Here is a 16,344-nt window from a genome sequence, read left to right as displayed (position 1 = left end):
TATCATAAACGACTGTCACTATAATAAATACATCACTGTAATGGTGGCCATCTTGGTAAGGTCACACCCATAAATAAAAGCTATTATATTTGAGTCAAAATAGTTCACTTAATAGTTGTGTTTGACGTGAATTTAAAAAAAAGGTTAAGAGAAAAACATTAAATTTTCACTGTTCGTGTGCTAATGTTGTTATCACGGCTTAACATTCAAATGTAGCTCGCCTTCCAAAAGTTAGACAAAATGTTGACATAATACACAAGACTATCACGATCCTACCTACCTTGTTTACTTGCTTCCGTTTCTACGATTCAAGGTCGAAATAGCATCCCAAAATATGAATTATGATCTTGTCATCTGAGCTGTCAGGACTACGGACTACCTGCTGGACAACCAGAGTACATCAGGTGTTGCAAATATCGCTAATCATTTTTTAATACCTTGCTCCACCTTACACCACCCTTTTATTGACTCAATATTCCTCCAATCATCATGGCAGCAGAGTCATAGAATTGTTTTTCTATTGTCACATGAGTGCATCTAGAATAAAATGTGCTATAAAAAGTTGTATACTGTAGATAGTATTTTTTTCTCAAGGATGATGAAAGCAAAGCCACAACGACACACAATTAACTTAAGCACCAGCATTAAAATATTATCATAATAATGCTTTTTGCAATAAGGGGGGGGGGCTTTGGAAGAGGGGGCATTGGTTGTTAGTGCTGGACTTTTCCAATGGAGCTTTTATGTCTTTTTTTGGTCCACTAAGCTGCACTAAAGATTTGTTAGGACACTTAATGTATTCTTTTACTTTCCCACTTAAAATCTAAACTTTGTCATGTTACTGACGCGAGGAGCATGCAGGACAACAAGAGATACAGGCCGCAAATATGCCGGGCCGAACTTTTGATAGCACTTTTTAGTCAATTTGCCCAATTTAATGCCAAGTTACGCCCTCAATTTGTGCAAAAAACAAACTAAAGCAAACCAAAACTGCATCCGTTATGTATGAACAAGGTATGTCTTACTGTCTTACAGAGGTCAAAGGTCAGCCACAGTCACCATCGTCGGTACTCCATCGTGTTATTTCTGGATTGGACCTCCTTCCCTATGGAACAATAGCACTGCTTTTTTGTAGGTTTTGTTCACACAAAACACAGGCAACAAAAACGTATTTAAGAAGTTAATTTGGTAACATTTGTTAAAATCTTCAATTTCTTGTAATTTTTAAACATAGAAATATGTTTTTTTTAATTATATTAATACAAATGTTTCATTCCATGTATTGAAGTGGACATAACCACCATAAGCCAACTTGTGAAACTAAATACACAAATACCATATATAAACCATTGTGTGAAAAATGCAGTACTTCCCTCCAAAAGAGTGTTCAATATCAATGTAAAAAGTTGTAGATGAAAACATGTAGACGGGAGACATCAAAATAGCTGTCAATAATTCACAAATGATTTTTCCAAATATTTAATAAAAGCATTAAGATGATTCTGATCTGACGGCAGTGAGATTAAAAAAAAAAAAAGGGAGTTGACATTCGACTTTCACCCCATCCTGCAACAAAGAGAAATAACAGTGCGCTGGTATTTCTATTTATTATTTGAACTCTTCCTAATTTGAGTAGTTGCCAAAGACACATACAAATATATACTTTTCCTTTCTCAAATATATATATATATATATATAAATAGAATTTGGGGCTTTGTAACAAAGTGCAAACACGAAAAAGGGAAGCAGAGATAATGCACTCTGAAATCAACGCCAGTGAACTTTTTTTTGTTTGTTTGTTTGCTTGTTTGTTTTAGCTGCATCACAAAGTAACTCCTGTTGGGGTTACCATGAAGGATGTTCCTTAATAGAGGAACGTCCGCCATGCATCATTTGATCACAGGCTAACAGGAATGTGAGGCCAAAAATACAAAAAAAAAAAGACACGCCATGTTAACCTGCAAGTACAATTCAAAAATACTGATAAAGTTTGAAATAATCATAGCAATGCTCACAAATATCGCGATAGCGATAAGCACCTGTTGGTCATGTGACTTGAGGTGGCCGACAAGATTCATCCAATTTCTGCTTCCAATGAGCAACATGGTGAGCAAAGGAAAAGGAAGTGCTGCAGTGAGCTGTGAAATAATTTTAAAAAAGCATTCAATAAAGCTTGTAAATGTACAAAATTGATGTTTCCTGTCAGAATTGTGTTGTACAGTAAATGAGAGCAAGGGCACGCTGATTTAGAATGAACCAGAAGACAAAAAAGTGATTATTTGAGGGGAGAAACCAAGCCTATGCCTTCATGGAGAGCGAGGTGACTCCAAAAAAAAAAAAAAAAAGTCCTCCCCGTTTTCAGCTCATATAAAGCAGGGAGCTTAATTAATAAATACAAAAAAGGTAATAATAAACAGATATGTACACATTTTGAGCAATACTGTTTCTTCAGAATGACAAATTGATTCCCTTTTCCAACCAAAAGGACCCATAAAAAAAGGTCAAAATTCTCTTTTGGGATGTCCTGCAAAGTTCTCCTATGTTGAAATACAATGCATTGAGCGGCCGCCATGAATGAGAACGGGTCCGAGTGTGGCACTGCTGGAAGCTGCTGTGAGGAAAGGAAGTGCGAGGGGACGACGCCAGTAAGAGCACTTTAAAAGATAGCCATGCTGGATGGACAACAATGGACCAAAAAAAAAAAAAGGAGTCCGCTGGCGTGGTTGCTAAAAATGGATGGGAACTGGATAGAACCCAACAAGAAAAGGTTTGCCACAACCGAAGAAGAAGTCACCAAAAAGGAGAAAAGCTGATGAGAGTAGGTCCTTCAACCCTTCAAAATGCCACCAAATTACTCCTAATCAGGCGACAGGAGACGTGTAAAAATGTAGCGGCACTCCTTGTCAGACTATTGGAACTCCACTGTCTGAGGATATGAGGAGCACAGTGACGGGGCGGCGCCAATGTCCTCCAATCAGGCCAGACGACTTGGCCAAAAAATAAAAAAAGTCCTGTTTGCTCAATGGGAGAATAAACGGGGGACATTTCCCAGATGATGCAGTCAGTACAGTAGATGGGTGGAAAGTGGTGAGGTCAAAGGTCACATACGGCAGGCATGGCGTACAGCTGCTCTGACAATCTACGAAACTGGCATCAGTGATGCAACTTGGCCTGCAGGGAGAAGAAAACAAAGAAAATGGTGTTTGCTGAGAATGTTTGTAGAACAAGTGATTAAAATGGCGGGTGGGGCAAACCGTGACATTGAAATTCACACTGGAATTGGCAGTACATACATCACTGCCCCCTACAGGATTGGAGTGGTCCTACCACCCGTCCACTGCCCCACGTTGCAAAGATGTCATTTCTGTCGACTCCACCTGGACGCCGCCCACTCACCAGATCTAATGGATCCTGCCAGGACAACCTACCTGTCTTTGGGATTCGGCGTCGTTCCCACTCCCAAAGAACGCGTCCAGCCGGCTCAGCTTGTTCCCGGCCTTCCCGTCGTTCGAGCTGGGTCTACTCCTCTTCCTCCCCTCGGCTTTGCGCCCGTACGTCAGTGCTCCAGAGGAGGAAGGAGGTCGGCTGGAGGCGGGACATGGCTCCCTGCCGGAAGGGTAGGATTTACTGCTGTTGGCGAGATCACGACTAAGAAACAAAAGGCGTCCAATTTGCAGTTAATAACACTGAGTGACTTGAATTTGTGATACAGTTCTCGGATTGGAGCGGATCAGATTCACTTCACCCACCTGTTACGGCTGTGGGACCCTTCCGCTTTTGTTAACCAATGGTCACTGTAGCTCCACAGTCCGTTTCCCTCGGGACCATGTCCCATCTTCCTTGCCAGGGTGGACGCAGGCCCGCCTGACTTTTGCAGTGTTGGATGATAGCTGCTTCCGTTCCGCTTGTGAGTATCCACAGTTGGGAAGGAGCAGGAAGAGTTTTTTCTGACCTCAGTCCCCGCTATAGAGTCCTCTCTCTCTTTGGCTAGGCGACTGGCCTTGTGCGTGCCGTGTCGGCACACTCCCAGCGTGGAAACGTGAGCATCTCTGAAAGTAAAGCCTACAGGTGCGGACTGAGAAATACTGCGGGAGACGGAACCAGACGAGGATGTTAAAGGAGGACAAGAGTCAGATGTTGTAGAGGGAGGGTGAGCCTGCTGTGAAGTGCCAGAGGGGGCACCAGAGGGTGAGAGGCAGTGGAGGCTCTCGGCTGCAAGTGGAACCTTTCTGGAACAAGAAGCATCAAGTGGAGTTCAACGATATGTTTGAAGTTTGATATCAAACTGACACAAAACTGCACACTTACCTCCACATTTGTGCGTTGAGGTGTTTCTCCACCATGTTCTGGAGCGCCAGCCTCATCCTGTCCCATCGCCTATCAAACACATAGTGGCCTCGTCCCATGAGCCTGCTGCTGAATATGCAGAACTGCACACAGGAAGTTGTGGGAATGAAGGAGCAGTCATTCACTTCTAGAATGTCTTCAACTGCAGTATTTACCCCTGAAGGCTGAGGGTGGACGTTAGAGAAGTAAAAGGCAGGCAGTTTGTCAGCATCCTCCGGAGTCTCTGCATCTGCTTCGTCGCTGGAGAGCCGACCGCCATCTCCACCTGCTGCGGACGTCCAAGGGTGGGGCGAAGGCTCCGGATTGGAGGTAGGGGCGGGCAAGGGTGCCGGTGTCTGAGGAGTAGAGGCGGAGGAGGTGCCTGGAACCCTGGAGTGTGTGAAAAGTATAGTGGTGTGAAATGAAATAGTGAGGAGGTGTTTGAGTGGAGGTTGAACGGAAGGAGAGCACACGGGGCTTGGGAGCAACAAAGCTTTTGTCAAATCAGCATGCTGTGTGGCCCAACCCCCCCCCCAAAAAAAACAACAACACATAAACTATAAATAGAATGAATGAATGAATTTCTCATAATACATTCTTCACTCTCGTTTTCAGCATCCCCTAGTGGAAGAAATGCATGCATGCATATGCGGTATATCCAAACACATACGTGCTAACGTGCTAAAATACATACCTGGAGATGTGTGCGTTCGCCAGCCTTAGTTTCAGAGTGGATAGGGGTCGTCCATTGGGGCAGTGAGGCTTGCGAGGACACGCAGCCTCTTGCGACTCGGCGCTCGGGCTGCAGCCGTCCTTCCCTTCCTTGTCTTTCTCCTTCGCACCCTCCTTCTCCTTGGTCCTGCCCCTGTGCTCGGCGAGGAGGATGTCGAAATGTTTTCTTCGACCCGGCACGGCTCGGCGGTGGGTTAAGGAGTGAGTCTGCAAGGAGGGAGAACGTTTGTATTTATTTTTGGTGACTTTTGTCTTGTTGCGGGCTTCCAGAGTGGACATAGTGTCGGCATTCCAGGTTATTTATAGTTAGCAAATTGAAAATGTGAAGATTTATAGTGCAAATATACTGACTGCCTGCAGTGTTTGGAGTACTAGGTCTTACAAATATGCTTTTGAATGTGTAAAAATACTTTTCCCATGCATTCCCCGTAGCGTAGGGGACCCCTGCACAAGCAAACTTTTCCCGCTGGTGCTGCCAGTGAGAGTAATGGGGAGACAAAAAAAACGCAAAAGCCAAAACCCGTAATTATTACAATTAATAATGACTATTGCTTAAAACAGGCGGTCGAGTGGTTAGTGCGCAGACCTCACAGCTCGGAGACCAGGGTTCAATTCCACCCTCGGTCATCTCTGTGTGTTTTCTCCGGGTACTCCGGTGTCCTCCCACATTCCAAAAACATGCTAGGTTAATTAGCGACTCCAAATTGTCCATAGGTATGAAAGTGAGTGTGAATGGTTATTTGTCTATATGTGCCCTGTGACTGGCTGGCGACCAGTCCAGGGTGTACCCCACCTCTCGCCCGAAGACAGCTGGGATAGGCTCCAGCATCCACCGCGACCCTCGTGAGGAAAAAGCGGTAGAAAATGAATGAATGGATGAATAATCTATTGTGTTCGTTGTATGTGGTGAAGTTTGTTGTTCTGTCATTTTGGATTAAAGTTCAAATGACCCAGTCAGAACTATCCATTTAATAATATTAAAATAATGATGGCAGTACTATTCCCATTTATGTTGATGTGTAGTTATGCGAATTGCAGTATATTAGTTTTATTAGTTTTAGTTTTATGTGCAAGCAAGAAGAACTGCAGCTCCCATGATGCATGATGAGTGCAGTAGCAGGAAGACGTGACTTTCCCAAAGTGACGCTATTATCACGTTTCGATAAAAGCCATATGCAACAATGGTGTTTTCATGACGTAGAATTGCTACAGCTTCTACTTGGACATTAACACTGCTGTGGAACTCCACACGTGGCAAGTGAGTGACGCTGGGAATATCCAATCCAATCCTGCCTCACGCACTGCCACCTCCACATTACGTAGTAGTGATGCCATAAATTATATTAATTAGTGAATGACAGCATCATCAAACCTTTAAAATCCTACATTTACAGTGTTCCACATAAAATGTGACCTGTGTTCTGAAAACAAAAGTGCAAGCACATAGCGGGCGAATGACTATAAATCCAATGCTATCCTGTGGGCTACAGCGAGCATGATGGAGTGTGGGTGTGCTGCTCCTTTAAGAGCGGCTGTGCAAGTGAAGCAAGAAAGTGCCTGAGTGACTGAAGACCAGAGTCAGTGAGCTAACACAAAGTGTGCAGATCATTAAAAAAGACTCGCATAGAAATAGAAGCGGTACGTGTGTGGACGCACCTTGCAGGTGAGAGAGCGCGTGCACAGCTGTTTGGTCTCGGGGTCCTGGACGCCACAGTGCTTGTTGGGGTCAAATACTCTCCCTGTCAAAAAATACACACAATGAAATGAATTAAAGTGCATACAAGTCCCGATTATATCTTTACATAAAGTGAGTTTTGAAGCTTAAAAAAAAAAATCTGTGTTCCATACACCAAAGTAAACAATGGGGGGATGAAATCAAATCACCACTCAGCATCAGGGAGCGCTGGGAAAAAAGGAAAAAATGTGCGGAGATGGGAAGCGAGAGGCTGCAGAATCACAGCACCAAGGGTCCTGAAGCACACTTTGTGATATCACATGAGAAAGATGGAGAAAGAAAACAAGAACAACGTGTAAAATGAGTCTGAAAATGAGACAGCCCGGTGCGGCCATCATGTTCAGACTGGACACTCTGCAAAATTTGAGTTAAAGTGGACCTATAACGCTTTTTCCACTTTTCTGACCAATAAATGTAGTTAGAATGTTGTATTCTTGTGTTAAACCATGCAAACGTTTCAGATAATGAGGTTTGGAAGTGAAGTCAGTGAAGTTGCCCGAAGTCAGCTGGGATACCCGGGCGACCTGAGTGAGGATAAGCGGCATTGGAACTGGTTGTATGGATTATATTGATGAAGGGTTGTTGGTTCTATTTGGAGTTTTTTTCAGGAGGCAGAATAGTTGTATCCCATTACATGCATTCTTGGCTGCCTCATTCTTGCTGTTTTTGTATACTTAGAATGCACAGAAAAGAAAAAAGTGTGTGTTTATGTCTCATATAAGGATTGCGGATGATATGCAGTGCAGTTTTCCTTTAAATGAAATGATCACTCAGACACCACTTTGCTGACCTGAGAGTCTTTTATGCGACCGGGAGGAAGCCTTGACTCCATTTTGGTTCTTCTCCATAGGTGATGACAGTAACAAGGCCGGCCGCTGAGATGGGGAAGGAGCAGGGGAGGGTTTCCGGTCCAGCGGCGAGGGGGAAGGCGACAGTGATGGCCGCCTGTTCAGAGGAGAGCGTGCCGGGCCGGGCCACCCATCCAGGGAGGACGGTGATACGGAGGGGCGCGGGCCGTTCACTGCTTTGTCGCTGCAACGATGGGCGGCTGGGGAAGTGAGCGGAGGTTGTTTGAGAGGGGACGACGAGGAGGAAGGAGAGGCGGTGAGGCGGACTTGTGAGTCGCTTCGGCTGAGGCAGGGTATCTTCTCCAAGCTGACCACTGGAAGGGATACACTGGAGGCAAAAAAAAAAAAGAGGGTAACTCATTGCAGCATAAAAACAAATATAACTTTGGGGAAAAATAACATTTAAATCAGTATACTGGCCCAAGACTAAAAACTTTTCGCATAACTATATCTAGAGTAAAATCATGGAATGCATTGAGTAAGAAATTCAAGCAATGTGCTAATATGAGCCTGTATATGATGGTGGCGGTGGTCACAATGCTGGGAAGCACAGTCTGACCCTCACAAACTCAACCAATGCCTGCAAATTATGCGCAGCCTCTCAACGATGTCCAATCATTGTTATTTTCGCCAAGCAAATTTGTCCCTGAGCACATCAACAGTCTAACCATTCAAATGTGTCCCTGCATGGCCCACCCACGTCCTCGCTTCCTTTTTTACATTGACAGGGATGTGGATGTGTGATGATAATCTCTCATTTACCAACAGAAATCATTGCGATTAAGCACTCTCAAGGGTTCCTCCAATGTTTTCAATGAGACGCGAGGGGGGGGGATTAACTACGTGCAATGTGTCGGAACATAAGGGAAAGTTTACAACAGCATGATCCAAGATGGCAGCCCAAACAAACCGTGCTTTAAACCAGACGCTAAACAAGTAGCTGATCGCAAGCCCAGGCAAAATGTTAGCAAACAATTTGCTTGTTAACCGAAACATGTGCTAACCAAGTCAGACGTTAACCGAGCTACCGTACTGTATACCATTACTGTTACTAACCATGTCTTGTTTCGAGCCCCCTTTGGCGGATACACAGCCAGTGGCGCCTTGCTGAACCGGGAGTGAGGGTAATCTTTAGGGATCCGAAAGGCCAGGGCGTCCACAGGACCACTTGCCACGGCCGGGACCGCTGCGGGTGCCTTGGCCTTCATGAGGACCAGCGGGCTCCTGGAAGGCACGGGAGAGCCGTGACGCCTCTCTAAAATAAGACAGGCATTAATATTAGCATCTTCTGTGTGCATATAAACAAAGTAATTGCATTTTCAAGGTAAATTGTGGTTGTCTGATCAGCAAGTGACTACTTGCATATGTGTGTGTGTGTGTGAGCAGCTCAAGCAGCCCAGCCATCAATTATAAATACATTTGGAGCCAGAGCTGATCAGAGCATACAAGTGAGCGGATGCGGACAAGCCAGAAACGGGCAGTGGGGGGGAATAAATCAAGAGAGAGGAGCTCACACTTACGGTTTTTGCTATGCATGTCTTTGTGGGAGCAAAGTGGGGAGGGGATGGAGGGGGGTTGTGGTCCAGGATTCCTGCTCTCTGTTTCACTGGGAAACTAAACCCCAACTACCTGAATGAATGGACACAGAGGAGGGCAGGAGAGGGAAAGAAAAGAACAGGAATAATAATACTGAGTACACCTGTACAAGCTTAAATACATGTGTGTATTTCTGCCTCGCAGGACATCTTTATATGATTAATTTCTGTGCAGAATGTGTGCGGCAGGTGAGTAAATAGGCCGCCGGGAGCAGGGAAGCAGGCGCAGCTGTATTCAGAGCAGAGGGATCAAAGTCCACCGTCACATTTGCAGGTATGCGGCCACCGTCCATTCACATTAAAGCAGATTATTTCACACAGTTCTGCACATCAGACAGAAGCTATTTTGGTACGAGTGCATGTACGGCACTCAGCAGACGACTAGCGATGACTAGATGAACTGACGTGTTGGAGCAGGGCTCATCCGGCGAGTGAGGAGGAGCGGGTCGTGGAACTCGCCGTACTGATTTACAATATATGGACGGCTGCCCGGGCAAGGTCACTAAGCCACTCAACTGCAAGGGCACCCTCGCTACTATGCTCTCCTGCCTGTCTGCCTGCCTGTCGTTATGGCGATGCTGCTAGCCCAGCTGGCTGCTGATTGGCTGGAAGCAGAGCATGATGAGGAAGCTCATCTGGGTCGTTTACACACAGAAAGGCCAGAGGGTGGTGTGAGGTGGACTGATCAACAGATCGTATGGCTGTGAAGAGTTGGACTAGTAACAACTATCATTCTGGGGGGGGATCCTGATACAACTTTTTCACTTCCGATACCATACCAATATTGCAGCCTTGCTATTGATCTGATATCAACACAAATCATACATACTTTTAATACTTATTTTACAGTGTAGCACAGGGGTCTCAAACACGCGGCCTGCCTTGATATGAAAGTTTAATGTTAGTGCGGCCCGCGCAAGTTTGATATGGATGCTGTATGGTATCATGTACCCAGAAAAAAATATTACGTTTGATTAATGTTCATGTTAAAGGTTAAATAACTGTTAATAGTTATCCTCCCTATCCGTGCGGAAGTGGTAAGTTTTTGGATTTTTTAAGATTAAAGGAAATAACTTGAAGGCTACCGTTTAGGAGATCTCTAGTTTGCGAGTTAGCATGTGTCTCAAGACCCTGCAGTTGCGCAATATGTTGTAAATAAAAAAGTAGAAATGTGACTATAGTCGTGTTTTGTCATGTCTACAGGGCTCTAATAATGCTTTGTTCATTTTAATCTGAAAAAAATAATTTGTCTACCCACCAACTATGTGGTTTCTTAAGTTTTTATTATTTGCTGTTTTATCATTATTATTATATTTATTTATTACTGATTGATTGATTTTCTTTATTCTTGATTTGTTTATTTATTTTTCATCTTATTTTGTGCAGAAAAATAAAAATTAAGATATTTGAGAACAGTGGAATGTTTTATCAGAGCTTTTATTGTAGAAAATCGGAACCAAAGCACTCAAAAAGTTTGTATATTTTTCTGTTTTTAATAAATACGTTTTGTTTTTTTTTTTTGGAAAACCTGATGCGGCCCAGCCTTGCCCAGACCCTAGCTCCAGTGGCCCCCCGGTTAAATTGAGTTTATGCCGAGCATAGATGTCAATGGGAGAGATGTAGGCCGAGTTCTTATAAAATGCACTTTTGTGATCTTGTGGCCGTTTTAGCGGCTTAAAACTGCACCAAACATGTTCTTCTTCTTTGTGGAGTTGCATCATCACCTCTTTGTGCCAACTCTTTGTTACAACAACACAACACCTGAATATTAGGGCATGAGGAAGCATTACACTCACATTTGAACAGTAGCAGCGTGCTTGGACTTTGTTTTTCTTAGTGAAAAAAAATGAAAACCCAAGATTTAAAAAGTTAATGTGGATAGAGATTTTTTTTGGTGGTCATAAAAGGTGCTAGAGACATACATAACTCTTATAATGTCATTAAAAAGCCTATATAGTGTATGCAGTACTTGCAGACTGTCCCCCGCGCAGCAAACTAAGCATGTATGACTAGGAGCTTACCCCTGGGTAAAGTAAATCCCGTCCTCAGTGTGCAGCTCTCTCTATCTACGACCTCACTGCTGGCTCAATGCACAGGTCAAGCATGAAATCAAATCCCTGGATGGATGTACAGCGCACACTAACGCAAGGCCGTGGCATTGAATAGTCACACACATGCAGGCAGGTCATACTTGGGGACGGTGATGGGAATGTGCAACAATGGCGGGAAATGCATGGCGAGATCATCTACCGGAGGTCAAGAGGAACAATTTTTTTTTTTTTTAATGCGTGCATGACACTTAGTTGGCTGTTTAATTTGAATCAAAAGCAAACATTAGCACGTGACCTCATTAAAAATGATGTTTCATGGTGGTGGGGGGGCTTGTGTGCAAGTCTAATGAGTCTGTTGGAGACCTGTTGTTCCCCACCCGCCATTCCATGCGTGTCAGCAAGCAGCACCGCTGCAAACAAGGGTGGAAGAGGGTGGGTGAGTGGGGGGTGTGTTTGTGTGCAGGAGCCGGGACAAAACAACAGTGCTGCCGGGTGCCTGCAAATGTGTGTGTGTGTGTGTGTGTCCTCACAATACCACTGACCTCTTTCCGTTGAGAAACCGAAAGTGAGAATGTGTGCGCTTGCAATTATGGGAAGAGGCAGTGTGTGTGTGTGTGTGCGTACGTGCATCAGACGTTGAGATTGCCGCACGTGCTGGAAGCAGCAGCTCGCTGACAGATGTGAGTCGCAAGCAAACAAGTCCACAGAGGGCCTCGCTGAATTTATGAAACACTGTGATGATTAAAGTGGTGTTTATTATTGTTATCATATGGAGCACACACACACACACACACACACACCCCACCCAATCAGAGGTTTGACAGAAATCAGTCGTTCTATGGGTGCTCCTCCTGAACATACATCCAAAAATTCCACTGTTTTTTATGCAATATACATCAGTACTCGTTTTTCAGCGTTTCGTGGTTACACACACATGCCCATAATTCACTAATCCTGTACAAAAACGTGTTACGTGCACACGTGAAAGAATACCTAGTTACAGGTCACCAAGGAAGAAAAGACGTCCATTTTGTTCTTTTTAGTTAACTATTTTCCCCCCTTCATGACATCTCCCATGAGGCAGACTCTTATGATGGCAAAGAACAGGAAAGTGAAATGTTAAGGGAAATTAGACACTCTTAAATGCAACACACAAACTCAACAACTAGATAGTATTCTTAAACATGTGAAAGGCTCGTCTCCTATAAGTGACAAATAAGACTTCTCGCTCCCCTTCCCTCTCCACACCCCTTCCGGTGTTCAAGACAAGCGCAGAGATACAAGTAAGACATTTTGTGTCTTGTCTTACCGTAGTGTGCGAGGATGCCCTGAGGAGTGACCACCTGATTGCAGACATGGCAGACGATGAGATGAAAGTCCTGCAGTGTGGGAAACAGACAACGGTGGCGCATCCCTGGAGGAGAATAGAAGGAGTCATCAGACAAATCGGGCAATCACAGCTTAATGACAAGTTGACGCTCACCGCCACACAGAGGTGGCATCAGTTTAAATATAGACGCAGGCTGACACGACCATGTAAGTGCGATAGTAAATGGTCGCCATCTGGTCACGTCCTGCATCTTCCTTCTCGAATTTAGTCAAGAAACGTTGGAAAATCTTTAGAGTTGATGTCCGCAGGGGAGCTGGGGGGAAAACTATTGGAACGCGTGTGGGTGTTTGTGTACACGGGCATGTCATGGTGACATTGCACCGCAGCCCAATTTCATGTGATTCTGAAGAGACTAGTTTTTCACCATTGGATCTATTTAAACCATGCCTTTCAAGTGTTAATTCTATTCAAAACTATGAAATGTGAAGGGACAAGCGCCAGTATTGACAGGCTCTCTCCCGGCCTGCCAGAAGCTAACAGGCAGCTCCACAAAGTAAGCTTAATGGGAGCAGTGTGACGAAGAATGAGAGAATGCACTTTCCTGCGGACTTGCCAAGGAAAATGCAAACCTACAACCTATTTCTGCAGCCTGGGATTGAGTCTGCAGCCAACTGATGCACGCTGCCAAATAGCTGACAGGCCAGAAAATGCGTGCAAAAAAAAGTCAAGAGTGAATATGTGACAAACGCTATCATTCACCGGGTATCAGTCTCATTAGGAGTTACATCCACTGCCTGTTTACACTTTGAACTCAGGTTCAAGCTGAAGAAAAGCAGATGAATTGAGGGCTTAAAGTGAAAATAAATACTTTACTACTATTAGTCAGGCTCAAATATTGTTATTATTTCTTTTGGGGGGGAATTATGTAATGTGTAATTACTAAAACAATTGCATTTTGACCCAAACGTGGCTCTAATATATCTAATGATTTTGTGGTCTTAATTGGTCCAATGTTGATATTTTATTTTAATTGATGCACTATTTGCATGCATGTATCATGTTCTTCCCCGTGCACTTCTCTGGCAAAATGCATTCAGAAATTCTTCTAAAATGTACTCTGTATCTGTCATGATGTGTATTTGCGTTCAAAAAGATGACATAGGCGATTAAAAAAAACTGTCACTGAATTTGACAAAAACAAATACATTTGCTTGTTATAAAAGCAAGCTATAAAATTAATAAAAAAAATGTCTTAAATTAATAAAAAAAATTCTGTAATCATAAAACAATATATGTAAATATATTTAAAAAAATATATACAAAATTAATTAAAAGTGGGTCATGACTTAATGACCATTGGACAATGTCCATTGATCCTAGGATGAGACCATTTGAGAATGTATACGTTATTTTAGCAATAAAATAAAATCTAAATATTTGAAAAAATGTCCCTGCAGATAATAATCCACAATGTTGTACTAAAAAGAAAAATATATGAATTTAAAAAAAATTTTGAAAAGCTTTAAATGCAATTTAAAGGTTCCAAACTGCATGTCCCAAGACTTTTGTTCACATCAAGTATCTTTCTAATGCTTTCCAGATGAGTCATGTAATGATTAATCATAATTCTGGTCAATATGTGAGGGGTTGGACAGACAAACGACTAAAAAAAATGAAAAAAAAAAACAGGCATACAGTTGCTGTATCACCAAGCAAAAAAATTCATAAAAATCAAGACTTACTATAACTCTGCACAAAAATGAGCTTCAGTCCTTCCAATGCACGTAAACGTGCGCCTTTAAAGATAAGCTCTCCTCTTCGCTACTTTATAAATACACAAATGTGCAAGGTGTGTTTCCCTGGGCTCGCCGCTCAAATGTCGCCAGCCAGCAGCAGAGGAGCTCCACTCTGGCTCTGACAGAGGAAGACGAGGCATGTGAGAGTGAGTATGTGTGTGCATTTGGGGGGGGTGGAGTGGATGGTATTTGACCAGTGAATGTGAAGAGTTTCCCTGGTCGTGTGTGTGTGTGTGTGTGTGTGTGTACGCAGCTCAGCAATGATTCAACACAGTGACGTGATGCTTCTCTGGAGTATTTATACCCGCGGAGGTGTGAAGGAACTCCTTGGGCCCACTCCCCGCAAAGGTTGAAAGGCAGATAGCCTTAGTGGGGGGAAAAAACAGCTTAAAAGTAAAATAATCGCAAAAGCATGCTTAGATGAGTTCACATGAAAATGCTTTTGTAAGGTGTCATGTGCATGCATGGGCAACAGGTGGCGTTATAACTCATTGTATGGCATACAACAGAGTTTTCAGGTACAAATTGGGTAAAAATAAACAAAAACACACTTACTCTAGTTTACGTTAGTCCTGCAGTAGAGACACACTCAATTTGTAAATACACATAATTTTACCTACTATAAATACTGTATAGTCAATGTAGTCAAATATCCTCCATATTACAGGAGCACTGTGTTGATTTAAAAGGTGCAATGTACAGCAAAAGCACTATTTTTACATTAGTCAAAATGTCAGTCAGTCCCAAGTTATGCATCAGCATGGGCTATGTACGGCCCGCGGGCCGCTCGGTGAAAACTTCCGAGTTTGACAACGAGCGAGCTAGCCAGCTGGAGTGAACACTGGAGCCGATAACACAATTGAAACACATTCACCATCTCTAACTTGGATAGTTCACTCATAATTTACAAGCTAACACAAATGTATGATTTAAATCGTTCAGTTTGTGCGAACTAATTCATAATGGCGGCTTAAGCGCAAATGGATAATAACTTTCGGCCAAAGTGCTGCTAAGAACAACAACAACCCACCATCACGCAGCTACCTGACAGCTCAACTTCCTCACCTTCTTCGCCGAGCTTCACTACTTCACCACAAAGCTCTCCGTGGCAGTTCTCCAAGTCTGCGAGCGTGGAAAGAAAACGTAAAACAATTATTCAATGACAAAAAGCGTCATTGCACAAAAGACAACAAGAAACTTTGCGGGGGCCATGCTGCTTCCACGTTAGCATTAGCATGCTAAGTGCGCGAGCTTGGGGCTGCCCGACGCGCCCGAGCAGAGCTGTCAAAAAACACGGCTAACAAACTTATAACTGGAAAATAGTTTTAAATTAAATAGAATGTGGCAACCAAGTGGGTTAATCGCGTCTAATTGGCGAACTCGTCTCTGTGTGGGCCACAGTACAGCCTCTTCATTTTTTTTGACAGTTACTTCGCTTTGACAGGAGATAGCAAGTCAATCACAGGCACTTTTGGGGACACTCACTTCCTGATACTTTGGCCGCTTAAAACAAATAAACACGGCGCGGGGCTCCATAACTTACCGTCAACAGGACGCAATTCAGCAGCACTGACGAATGAAGACCAAGCCTGGCAAAGGAAGCTATCCGGACTTGGTATTTGGCGAACCAGTGTCGCCATTGCTCTTCCTCCTTGTTGCTTTTGCCGTCCTTCCCCTCTCTCGCCTGCTTCGTACGCAGCAAGGGTAGGAACCAGCGTGTGACGTCATCTTCGGTAGGAACTCGGTAATAATCGGACTCGCGAGTTCAAAAGTTCAGTGAGTCGACATTAAATCATGTAGTTGTTTAATCGTTGCCTGGTGTAAAGTGTAAGCCATGACATGAAAAAAAATTGTCGGAAAAAAATTGCCAGTCAATGACGTACAATGCAACGGCAGCTGTTTAATACGTCACATGTGCCCCCTAGTGGTAG

General features: G+C 43.7%; 1 protein-coding gene across 4 annotated transcripts; it reads right to left on the bottom strand.

The window, feature by feature from the left end:
* Positions 1-1,467: 1,467 nt before the first annotated feature.
* Positions 1,468-16,308, bottom strand: atxn7l1 (ataxin 7-like 1). 4 transcript variants are annotated; one of them, XM_078799126.1, is made up of 12 exons: positions 15,957-16,308; positions 15,479-15,535; positions 12,597-12,701; positions 8,698-8,896; positions 7,584-7,969; positions 6,715-6,797; positions 5,021-5,265; positions 4,503-4,716; positions 4,309-4,430; positions 3,750-4,229; positions 3,429-3,606; positions 1,468-3,171 (listed from the first exon to the last, which is right to left on the bottom strand). In XM_078799126.1, the coding sequence occupies exons 1-12, from the start codon at positions 16,051-16,053 to the stop codon at positions 3,154-3,156; spliced, it is 2,184 nt and encodes a 727-aa protein (XP_078655252.1). In that variant the 5' UTR covers positions 16,054-16,308; the 3' UTR covers positions 1,468-3,153. The 4 variants fall into 4 exon arrangements, with proteins under 4 accessions (XP_078655252.1, XP_078655248.1, XP_078655255.1 ...); XM_078799122.1 differs by having other exon boundaries at positions 1,470-3,171; positions 3,429-3,648; positions 15,957-16,304; XM_078799129.1 differs by lacking the exons at positions 15,479-15,535; positions 15,957-16,308 and adding an exon at positions 9,162-9,270 and having other exon boundaries at positions 1,470-3,171; positions 3,429-3,648.
* Positions 16,309-16,344: the final 36 nt, after the last annotated feature.

Source organism: Doryrhamphus excisus, linkage group LG2 (assembly GCF_037039965.1).
Source record: "Doryrhamphus excisus strain RoL-2023G ecotype Guam linkage group LG2, RoL_Dexc_Guam_v1.1, whole genome shotgun sequence".
Lineage (NCBI taxonomy): Eukaryota > Metazoa > Chordata > Actinopteri > Syngnathiformes > Syngnathidae > Doryrhamphus > Doryrhamphus excisus.
This window is presented reverse-complemented; position numbering and strand designations above follow the sequence as displayed.